General features: G+C 42.0%; 1 protein-coding gene across 3 annotated transcripts in view; it reads right to left on the bottom strand.

Annotated features, from left to right (window-relative positions):
• Positions 1-12504, bottom strand: part of gucy1a2 (guanylate cyclase 1, soluble, alpha 2) — a 257007-nt gene that overhangs the window by 162288 nt on the left and 82215 nt on the right. For all 3 annotated transcript variants that reach the window (XM_041198479.1, XM_041198480.1, XM_041198481.1), the window contains exon 4: positions 11346-12064. In XM_041198479.1, the coding sequence (XP_041054413.1) occupies positions 11346-12064 (719 nt within the window). The remainder of the gene's footprint in view (positions 1-11345; positions 12065-12504) is intronic.

Genomic DNA, 12504 nt, shown 5'->3' with positions numbered 1-12504 from the left:
TTGGTCTGAAGGCTGCTCAAAGCACAGGGAAGAGGCCCTGGACTGAGACACCTGCCTTTATCTTGTGCAGAAAGGTTTCACATCTGAGTGACAAGAACACTGCTCATCAGAACAAGGAGCCATAGGCAGGGAAACATTGTTGAGAGTTTATTTACAATAGTGAACATTATGTACATGTGATTAAAGCCCATCCCCATGTTGTGCAACTACATCTTCTTAACCTTCCTAACCCTGCTGCTATGCCTTAGTGCTCCCCCAACATCCACAGCAGAGGTGGAGGCAGCTGCTGACTGCTACTCCCTGTCTGTGATAACCTCTGCATGGCCAAAACCTGGAGCATCCTCTGCATAGCCAAGACCTGAAGGACCCCGGCCTGCTGTGGCACCCTCCTCGACCTCTGGAGCTGGAGCTGCTGGAGGCAGAGGAAGAGAGGATTCAGTTGGGCTGGAGACTCCCAAAAACACCTGGGTGGATGGCCCCGAGGGTGGGGATACAGAGGGGGCTGTGGGGCACACATGCTGATACTCCTCCCTATGAGTGCCCAAGCACACCTGGCTAACTCTTTGAGGAGAAGGGGAAGGTGGAGTGAGATTGAGCTGTCCCGCACCCCTCTCACGTACACACTGTTGGAGGCCAACTATGGCATCAGCAATGGAGTTGAGCCCATGCAGCAGTGCAGAAGTGACATCCTGGACCAAGGTCTCCATGGTGGACACCATCTTACCAGTGTTGACCTCGATGCATTGACATGCCGGCACTATCACATCAGGCTGGAAGTTGGACAGACTTCTTATCGTGCCTTGCAATCTGAGGAGTGCAGGCGACATCCCTTCCTGATGGTCCTGAGCTTACCTTTGTAGCCCCAGCAACTGTGACATGACTGAGTCCAGAGGCTCATCATCTGACTTGGACTCAGCAAATTTCTGGCGTCCAGCAGTCCTCCAAGTGCTGGATACCTGGGAAGTCCCTGTCGCTGCCTACTGTGGATCAGACAGTGCAATGTGCTCACCAGATTGTGATCCCGAGGCGACTCTAAAGCTAGGTCCCACTGAGGTGTGTGTCTCTGCACTTGTGGAGGGTGTGGGTGAGCTCTGTGGCAGGACTTCAGCGAGGGTGCCTTCATATTCCTCTTCAGGACTTGATTGGAGGCCCTGGGTCATGCATTGGCTGTTTCCCAGATGCGCCTGTGAAAGCAAGGGGAGATAATTAGTGCTTGGCAGTGGCCTGTGAAACAGGGCACATCACTCACAGCATGGTTGTTTGATAGATGCTGCACTGCTGGATCCTCACTTGGTAGAGCACCCGCCAATCCCACTGTCAGCACAGGAACAGTCCAGATCCTCGCCGGCCAGCTGGATGGCTCTGTTTGCAAAGTCCGTGAGGACCTTGATTTTGGGCATTCCTCCATCTGTGGCCTCTCCCTCTTGTTGTGTGCCAGCTTGTCCTGCATGAATAGAGATGGAAAGAGTGTATGCCAGATGATATGTATACCTGGCATATGTGGGTGGTGAGTAGTCCTATGAACAGGATGAGGACAATGAATGTGTGCGTGAGAGAGTGAATGGTGATGTCCTTTGAACTGGGAGTGAGTGAGGTCCTTGTGGATGTGTGATGTGTTTGTGAGTGTGTGAGTTGAGAGTGATGAGAAGAGTGACTTACCCTGGCGGAACAGAGGAGATCATTCATCCTCTTGCGACACCGGGTGGATGTCCTCTTTTACAGGGCACTGACCATCACTGCTACCACCTCCCAAGCCAGATTGGTGATGCTGCTGCCCATCCTGTGGCCAGACAGAGGGTAGAGGACATCACGAAAGGCCTCCGCTGCGTCCAAATGGTGCTCTAGGGAAACGTCATTCAACCAGGGGGCTGCAGTCTTTTTGCCTATCAGGGCCATGTCTCCTGTGCAGCAGTCGTGGGTAGAAGCACTGAGAGGTGTGCATGTGGCTGGACTTTAAATATGACACCCACCATGATGAAGCAGTGGGGTGATGACATGGCAGATGAATGAGAGCCTGCCCACCATCGAAACGGAGTGTTTCCCGAGAATGCATAACTAATGCAGCGGGATTAGATGATACAGTGTGAGAAGCCACCATTGCAGCTGACGGGTAAAACATTATTTTTCCCATCTGCCACCGCACTTAGTGCAAATCTGGGACAATTCCGCCCAGCATGTGGGAAGATGAAAGGCTCAATTTGCAGTTAGTGCCAAGTTAATTGATCTTAACCAAGGGAGCAATTATTGTTATTCTACATATGTTTTCCAAAAATTGGATAAAATTTAAATGGGGCTTGTTCCCAAGTCCAAACTAAGGACCCAGATGTAAAACTGGCATTGAGAATCGGCCACCTGTTATAAAAAACCTCATTTTAATTTCCATTGATTCCAAGCAGCAAGTTGAAAATCTACTCCTTTATTTTTTTTGTACAGAACAAAGCAATATTAAATAGCAGTGCAATTTGGCGATAGGACAATAACATTATAGCCTCAATTTCCTGACCCACACTTGTGAATCTCCTGACTCTGCCTGGGGGAGTAAAGTCTTGTAATGTAACCACATTAACCCGCTTGCTATATGACCACAATGTCAACCAACATGAATTCTGCAAATTTTATCCAATTTTAAGAAAACATTTCTCCAATGTTCTATTCTTTTTCCAATGTAGAATAACAATGTGATAAATATTAACTTCCATATTTATCAATCTGTTGGCATGCTTGCATGGAAGACGAAAATCTTTGAACAATTCTTTAATTCACTTCCACATATTTCATTCCATGTTACATAAATATCACCAAGTGCCTAGGAAATAAAATAAATCTACAATCTGAATAGAACTCTTCAAAGGAACATAAAGGAAGTTTCTCAAATCCAAGCCTACACAGAGATCAGAGTAAACTGACGAATACGATTGTTCAATGGAAGGGGATAAGCCTTCATCTGAATGAAATCTTATTTTGTAAGAAATATCCAGTAGTATGCGTACTACTACCTTAGTTTTCATAATTAAGATAATGGTTGGAAAAGCTACCTTTCATATTATCAGCAACAGGTTCAGTTTTCAAATTGCTTGATAGTATTTCTCAAAATCAAAAAAACAAAATTTGAATTGCCAAACTGCTCATGTGGAAATGTTACTGAACTATACAGATAGAAGGTCCCAGGTTCAATCCCAGGTCACTGTTGAATTAGTTGGTCTCAACTTGGGCAGCAATGGGGGTGCTACAGCTGGCCTCATCATCACTGAAGTAACCGGTTGGAGTTCTTGATCCTGATCACTGACCAGTGAGACCCATGTAGGTGTGTAAAGGTTGTGAGATCGTCTCCCCACCTCAACAATAAAGTGCGTTCAATTGTCAGCACCAGCAGAACTTGAAGCCTAGCAGGATACAATATCTTTAGGCAAAGAGAAGAAAAATGACAGTGCCATAGCAACTCCATTCTGTAATAGCTGAGATGGTTTGAAGCTCCTTCCCCCTTGAAAAAGTGAAAAGCAAAGATGGCCTGGTTAATGGGAAAGATAAAGTATGAAAAGGAAATATTTTATTTGTTCCCACTGTGAAAATTGGTCCATGTGATTGAGCAGCAGGGGAAAACCTATGTTTCACAACAATGGACTTGAAAAGAAAATAGATTTCTAGCAGCATGAAACTCATTCCTGTTCAGTTTCCACCTCTGCAAGCCCTCTTCATTCAGGAGCAAAAATAAAAACTTTGGCTTGCCAGGATCCAGTAACATGCACATAAACCTCACATGAGTTGGAGATATTAAATGACAGGGACAGTCTTAAAAATACAAGGTGAGTTGTCCAAAGCAATTTCTTATTTCTCTATTATAGCTATGAACTAAAAATCAGAAGATTTAACAGTTCTGCCTGCTTTGCATTCTTTTATCCATAGTTGTATGTACTTCTCAGGGACTCCATGAATTTTAGCCTATCTCCAAACTTCCTCCCTAGGCACCCAGTCATAAGCCTTCTCTACAGAGATAAAAACAAAAAAACTGCGGATGCTGGAAATCCAAAGCAAAACAAAAACAGAATTACCTGGAAAAACTCAGCAGGTCTGGCAGCATCGGCGGAGAAGAAAAGAGTTGACGTTTCGAGTCCTCATGACCCTTCGACAGAACTTGAGTTCGAGTCCAAGAAAGAGTTGAAATATAAGCTGGTTTAAGGTGTGTGTGTGGGGGGCGGAGAGAGAGGGAGAGAGAGAGGTGGAGTGGGGGTGTGGTTGTAGGGACAAACAAGCAGTGATAGAAGCAGATCATCAAAAGATGTCAACAACAATAATACAAAAGAACACATAGTTGTTAAAGTTAAAGTTGGTGATGTTATCTAAACTAATGTGCTAATTAAGAATGGATGGTAGGGCACTCAAGGTATAGCTCTAGTGGTGGTGGGGAGAGCATAAAAGATGTAAAAAAAAATAAATAAATAAATAATTTTTTTTTTTCTTTTTCTCTTTTTATAATGGAAATAGGTGGGAAAAGGAAAATCTATATAATTTATTGGAAAAAAAGAAAAGGAAGGGGGAAACAGAAAGGGGGTGGGGATGGGGGAGGGAGCTCATGACCTAAAGTTGTTGAATTCAATATTCAGTCCGGATGGCTGTAAAGGGGAGGAACAACACCTCATCTTCCGACTAGGCACTTTACAGCCATCCGGACTGAATATTAAATTCAACAACTTTAGGTCATGAGCTCCCTCCCCCATCCCCACCCCCTTTCTGTTTCCCCCTTCCTTTTCTTTTTTTTCCAATAAATTATAGATTTTCCTTTTCCCACCTATTTCCATTATAAAAAGAGAAAAAGAAAAATTATTTATTTATTTTTTTTTTTTTTACATCTTTTATGCTCTCCCCACCACCACTAGAGCTATACCTTGAGTGCCCTACCATCCATTCTTAATTAGCACATTCGTTTAGATAATATCACCAACTTTAACTTTAACACCTATGTGTTCTTTTGTATTATTGTTGTTGACATCTTTTGATGATCTGCTTCTATCACTGCTTGTTTGTCCCTACAACCACACCCCCACTCCACCTCTCTCTCTCTCTCTCTCTCTCCGCCCCCCACACACACACCTTAAACCAGCTTATATTTCAACTCTTTCTTGGACTCGAACTCAAGTTCTGTCGAAGGGTCATGAGGACTCGAAACGTTAACTCTTTTCTTCTCTGCCGATGCTGCCAGACCTGCTGAGTTTTTCCAGGTAATTCTGTTTTTGTTTTGTTATAAGCCTTTTCTAGATCAATAAATGCAATCTTCATGTTGCATTGGCCTTCCCAATATTTCTCCATCACTTAAAACAAAAATGGTATTGGTGGTACCCCTCCTGGGCATGAATCCAAACAGACCTTCATAGATTTCCATTGTTTTTCTCAGCCTCTGCTCATGACTCTCTCCCATATCTTGAAGTATGAATGTAGGAGTTTAATTTCTCGGTAGATTTTGCAATCTTGAATGTCTCCCTTTCCTTTGAATATTGGTATCAAAATGCCTTGCCTCCATGCCTTTGGATTCTCTCTGTTATCATAACAAAATTAAGTAGCTTGTTCATGATCTGGACCCTAAATTCACTTCGGGAGGTCCATACTTCTGCTGGTATCTCAGCCAGTCCTTTGCCATTTTCATTCTTTTCAGTGCTGTTCTGACTTCCTCCAGAGCGATGCCAGTTATCATTTCTTATTTGCAGACTACTCTTCTGTCTTAGGCTTTCCTCATTCATAAACCATTTTGATTTCATCCTCCTTGATTGTATATACATTTCCCACATATTTTGTTAATCTGTCTCTAACAGCTGCTATTCTGAAGTTATCTTTTTGCCCCTCTTTGGTATCCAGAATTTCATATATTTCTTCCACGGTCATGGATCTTTCCCTGGCAATCATTTACTTTGCATTTCTTTTTGCCTTTTTGTACCAATCTCTATCTTCTTTTGGCCCTGACTGTATCCACTTCTTTAACAGTTCCTTTTTTCTTTCACTGCTACATGATGACTATTAAAGGACATGTACAAGGAGTGCCAAACAAAAATAAGAAGCGGTGTGGGTAGAGTGAAAGCTCCGAAACCAAAGTTGGATTATACCAAGGAACCCTTCCTCTTCCTGATTATCACAGGATGTTCTAACTGAGCAAGAGATACAGGAAGTGCCATGATGTTTGATGTTTGAAGATGACATTGGGCATTGGTGGGGATGATGACAACATGACTGAGTATTTGGAAAAAAGCACTGGAAGACAGGGGTATGAAGATCAGTGTACCACAGACTCAATATATGGGACTGTCAGTTTGAGCCTAAGGAAGAGGACCAGAGTGAAGATGTTAAGATTATGGGTGAAGACTTGGAAAAATGAGTAGTTTTAAGTACTTTGAGTGAGTGGTGGCAAATGATGCAAGAATGGAAATGGAAATTAAGCAACAGATTAGCTCTGGTTGGCTAATTAGGAGAAGTGCAGTGGAGTTTTATGTGAAAAAAATGTATCGTTAAAACTGAAAGAAAGAATCTACAAGACAGCTGTGAGATCAGCCTTGTATAAAGTCCAAATACTTGGGCAACACCAAGAAGAGAGGAACAATGACTGATGAGATATGGGTGCTGAGATAAATGTTTGGAGTAACGAGAAAGGACAACATCAGGAACTAATACATCAAATGTTCAATGAAGATTGTGAGAGAATTGAAGGAAGCAGCTAAGAGATTGAAATGCTATGGTCATCTGTTGCGGAGAGAGTGAGGAAGTGTGGTGAGGTAAGTGTTAGAGCCAGGATGAAAGAGATGGGGAAGGTCAAAAACCATATGGAAAGCTGCAGTGGTGAGAAACTTAAACGCAGTGGGATTAGAAGAGGAATGAGTGACTAACAGGATTAGATGGAGAAGGGTGATCAACCAGCATTGTGGCAATCCCAAGTAAGATGGGAGAAACTGAAAGAAGAAAAAAATGCACACATGTATGCATATGTTACTGAAAAAACTGGGTCCCAAAATTTTCTTGAAATTGCAATAGAACAGAGGTTTTTTATATAAATTTGTGGATGCGAGTGCTGCTGGCAAGGCTAGCATTTGTTACCCATCCCCAATTGGCATTAAAAAGGTAGCGGTGAGCCGCCTTCTTGAACCCCTGCAGTCCATCTGGTGTAGGTACAACTGCAATTTGAACATCAAAGAAAGATGGTTAGATTTTCTCTTGTTGCTGCTAGCTGCTGATGTCCATGAGCATGCGCAGCCCATCCTTAGCACCTGAGCCATTTACTCCGGGAGAAAAGCCAGAATAATATGTTACTCAAAGGACAGATCTGAGATCCAAGGGCTGAAGCTAAGCATAAATTTTTCTTCAACTAAGAAAGTGTTCCTCCAAAAATAACCTAGGTCACTGCTAAACTGGACTTCCTCTCCCTCTGCAGTCATAACCATACTGTCTCTGCTCTTTTCCAACAGCCCCTCACCTCCAACCCCCACCCCAACTATTACTCCTTGGCCTCTGGATGTGGAGAGCTACATTGGGATACTATTTGGGTGCCCTCAGCTCACTTATTCTACTCCAATCTTTTTACCATCATATCCCTCACCTCCACAATGGACAGGCTATAAGTGTGGTAGGCTGAGATTGCACAAAAATTAAAGTTAATCCATAGATTCCAATTCAGTAATAAAGAACCCCCCCAAAATGTCTGCAGACACAGTCAGAAATATATATATAGAGAGAGAGAGGAGACAGATTCAAGGTCAGACTTACAGAAGGTTGATACTTTTGTATGTTAAAAAACATTTGGTAGACATGAATGGATATTTTAGTGCAATGATGCTGCCGTTTCAGATACAAATAATCCCATGCAGTTTGGTTATGTGAAGGTCAATGAACAACTGGCTACATTTGTATTTCATCCCAATTTTTAAATGGTGGTCTTTAGAACATACCTCTTCAAGAGTCCCAAAATAACCTCCTCTGTAAATTTGCTATGTTGGTTGACCATTTCGTATTAGTAGAATTTTAAAAGGCTAAAAACTGCTCCTTTACTGCAGCTCTGTAGCTCATTCTAAATTCTGAAGATATGTCAAAAACAGAAATCCAATAATGTAAAGTAGGCAATAATCACACCATTCTTCAAGTTTCATTCAACAGTGAAACTGCAAAGCCAAGATGTTAAGAAGTCAGGAGGAACCTGTCCATCTATGGACTGTGTAATGTTTAATAGATTTTTATCTTCTGAACTGCTGGAGAACTTAATGAAATGGGCCTTTCAATTCTTTTCTGAGTTGCTAATCACATTGTCATGACCCTGGACCAGACCCCCAAGTTTTTCATAAAATCAGATTAGGGACCAATAACGTTCTCTTTAAAGTAGACAAAGTTTGACATTCAAGACACCTGCAAAGAGAATAACACCACAAGATTTCAAGGGCTGAATTTTGACTTGTGGGGTTTGAGCGGGGGCAGGCGGGAGCGAGTGCGAACCCCCTCAGCGCCCCCAATTGGGTGCGCCCTGCCACTTTAAGTGGGCGGGCCACTTATGGCCCACCCAGTATGACTGAGCGCTCCCTGTGCAGGCGGGGGAGGGATTCCCTGAGTCGGGAGTGCCCTCTTTCATGCATGTGCATAAAGGAGCGCAGAAATCTCCCTGAGGCACAGAGGTGCTTAAGGGAGATTTGTTTAAATTTAAAATTTCTCAATAAAGTATTTGAAAACTTTTAAAACATGTCCCCTCATATTGCAGTGTCACGTGAGCTGGGACATAGCAATGTTTTTTTTTTAAAAACTTTTTATTGAACTTTTAAATACTTCATGAAACCTCATCCCGCCTGTGGATGAGGTTCCATGATAAATGCAAAGGCCGCCTGGGCTCTTTGCCTGCCTGCTACCTTAAGGTTGGACAGGCAGCTCATTTAATTGTTTAAATTAGCTTCTAACAGGCCTCAATAGGCCGTTGATAGTTCGGCGGGTGCGCAGCTGAGTCGGCTGCACGCCCGCCAAACTGAAAATCTAAGTGACACACGGTGATGTCAGGATGCCCTCCCGACGCCACTGTTTGTTATTTTTCACATTGGCAAGCGGGCCCGCCCTTGATCACCAACCAGAGATTTCAGCCCCAAAGGTTTTGGCCAACAAAAATAAACTTTACTATATAAGGTCAGAAAGATAAAGCCATTTACAATATCTATCTTATACTCTAACATTCAGGGTTAATATGAGGTACATGTGAATTAACAGGCAACCTGCAGCCGACAAACCACAGTGCACAATAAAAGACAGATACTACGGATTTCTCAGCAGCCCACCCAGACATCAATAAACACTGAGTCAACCACTTTGTTGGAACTTCTTCGCTCTTACAAGGGATTCCAGTCTTCACCTTCATAAATCTTATCTTGGAATTCCTTCCACAAGTTGATCCAACTTGGATGACATCAACAACTCAGGGTTCAAACTTGTCTCATGAGATTCCATTCCCCTGGATTCCCAAATATGCACCCAAGCACCAACTCACAAACACAATTTCGACCCTTCGGCTGCACCAAGCACCAACTACTGCTCCAAAGAGGTACCTTTGCCCCAATGGCCCGCAGCACAGGTGCCTCCTGGTGCCTTTTTGGATCTTCAGAGCTTTTCTTGAGCCCTCTTCACTTAAAGTCTGCTAACTACAGCCCTTTTCCTGCTTGGAGTATCTTTCTCTGCTGTTCTCCTTTTAACTTGACTGAGTTCCCTTCCTGTCTCTATCCTCTGCCTGGGACTCTTGCCTTCAATGGTGCTTCACTCCTGGTCACATGACACAGGTTATCATGCCATTTTCCCTTTTCTATGCAGGCATGCTGGACCCGTCTGCTACCCAATTAACTCAAAATGCTGAACTGTGCATGCACAGCCTTCTCCTGGTCTGCACGTATGCAGGAACCCCAAGGTGTGCCAGGACTTAGAGTTCCCAACCTCTGCTCTCAACTTTAAGGTAAGTCGGACTTCATAACAACATCTACATTTGAGCCATTAAGATCTCTCAATGTGGATGAATTAAGATGGATTGAACGACCTTCCTTATCCATTAATTGTTTAGTGATGTGAGAGTTTCAATGAGTAAGAGGTAACAATGAAACAGATTTCCAAGCAACACTTTATGGTATGCAGTCTTGGGCCATGTGACAGCATGTGGTATTTTTGGGTTGTCTTACCTTGTAATGCACCATCTTCTCCAGTCAGGTACCATATCACAGAAGACAGGGTTCAGTTCAGTTGCCAACAACTGACAGATTTGGTGCACTGAAGCCTTTAATCTGATCCTGGAGTTGCAACCTTCTTCACATCCATCTTAACTACATTTACTTTGCCAGCCATTTAACAAGGGGCCAGAATAGCACTACTCTATTGCTTGCATATGGATTTCTTGCCTTCATGTTGTTTCTTTCATATTGCAGTGTCATTTTCCCCTCATAAAATCTTTATAGAGGTTGAAAACCTTTCAAAAGTCCTTTTGAGCCTTTGAAAAAACTGCAACTATTTTTTCTCTGCTTCCATTTAACCTTAAATAGACAATCGCTTCACTTTTCAGGATTACATGCCTAAGATATTCTATAAAAGCCCCTTCATCTCACTCCTCTGCAAGTTCAAACTAAGCAGGGATCATGTGATAATAATATTGATGAACAAGACTTGAAATATCTGGTGAAGCCAGCTCATTGTTCTGTCAGTTTACAACCCAAGTTTTAAACAACCGATTATGGAAAATATTTAGCTAAGATCATTGAATTAGCACTATGTTGCAATGCAGATAAAAAACAAAGCACCCAATGGCCTTCTGTCCCTGATAATTCTTACATTCACCCTCAATAAAAGATTTATTTTCTCTAATAATACCTATGCACTTAATTTTGAGAAAAATTCCACATAATAGAAATGTAAAATGACTGTAACCCATGAATACAATGCAGTTTATAAGTTGAAGGCATGGCTAATAGGATCTGTTATAGATACCTTTTGCACAGACGTTGGCTCTGCGGCAAAGAATTTCAATTACAAACTTGCCATAGTAGGGTGAGTGACTAAGAGAGAAGAGTGGTGTTTCTCTGCAGGTTCTTGGTTGATAGAAAAATAAAATAATTGAACAAATAGCACAGCCGTGAAACACAACAAATACAAACAAGAAAATTAAGATTGCCAAGAGATTGATCTTGTGAGCCAAAAATTTAAAGATTGCTCACTCCCCCAGCAGTGCCCAACCCACAGCCTGTCTATATGTGAAAGATAAGATATTTTCATAATTGCCAAGTAGCTAGTTTTTTTCTTCATTTCCAAATTCAGAAATTTTGTCCTCTCTTGACAGCCTTGGTTGAAATCCAATATATTGTACTTACTTTGTCATGACTTTCTAGCCCACTTCCAACTGGCTTGGCTCGAATGACAAATGGTGTGGCCAGCTTTGACAGAATCCTTTGAAAGCTGCAGCAGATCTTTGGAGAAACTATCTCAAAGCAGTCCTGAAATTTCAGAATCTTATGAGTTTCTGATTTCAGTTGTTTCCTGAGTCCTTCTCCAAGCTGAAGGATCAACATACTCGGATCAAACATGAAGTGGAATGGGAAAGCTCTGCAGAAAGTGGTGATGCTTATCCTTAGATCAGATGGAGAGTGGGTTAATCCCCGTGGAAGTATTTTCATATTAGTTGCAGCTTCATATACTTTGATAATGAAGGTAAGGCAGTTACTCTGGTCTGTGCCATCTGAAGACAACTTCTCAGGGACATTGAACACTTGTTCCACAGCAACTTCCATTTGATAGATCTTCTTTGCTGCAGCTTTGATCAATCCAGGCATTGCAAATCCAACAATTTTTTGTGGATAAAAGTAATGAAGCATCAAAGTACCATCAGTTAAATCTTTGCATAGGAAAGATGGGGATTCACACCAATCATGTTTACTATTGGATGTTCTTGAATGTTCCAGTAAAGCATCAAACCCACCAAAAAAGTCCTGTAATGTACTGCCCACTGCCCGCAGGACCCTTTCATTTTCTTCAAAACAAATGCAGAACAATTCCTCACCAAATTTTTCTTGCAGTTCTTCAAACTTCAAACCTGGAAAGGACAAATAGCTTAAATAATGACAAGAAATACAAAATAGTGCAATTTTTGAATTGTAATATATCAGAAAAATATATAAGCTGACGAGTGCTCAGTTCCACACTTTTTCAACATTTTTAACATAATTTTTTTATCTATATGTTTTAAGGAGAGGATCTCATTTTTATCAAGTGTCAGTGATAGAGAGTGCAGTATCCTAACTTACATTATACAATGTCAGTATCAAGTGCTTTGTCATGTATAGCATAATCAGCTATACTTTACCCCAAAATGCCTGATGTGGATTGACTTAAAAACCCCTGCCCATACTTCACCCGTGTGATTTTTTTCCACTTCTCATTAATACTCCATTAATACTCTGAACTCTTTCAGTAAGATTGGCATTAAACCAGGTAAGTCCTCACATTTGCACTGCCCAAATTCATGTCACATAG

The sequence above is a fragment of the Carcharodon carcharias genome, chromosome 11 (genome assembly GCF_017639515.1).
Source record: "Carcharodon carcharias isolate sCarCar2 chromosome 11, sCarCar2.pri, whole genome shotgun sequence".
NCBI classification, from domain to species: domain Eukaryota; kingdom Metazoa; phylum Chordata; class Chondrichthyes; order Lamniformes; family Lamnidae; genus Carcharodon; species Carcharodon carcharias.
Note: the sequence above shows the minus strand (reverse complement) of the source record. Positions and strands in the feature narration are given on the sequence as shown.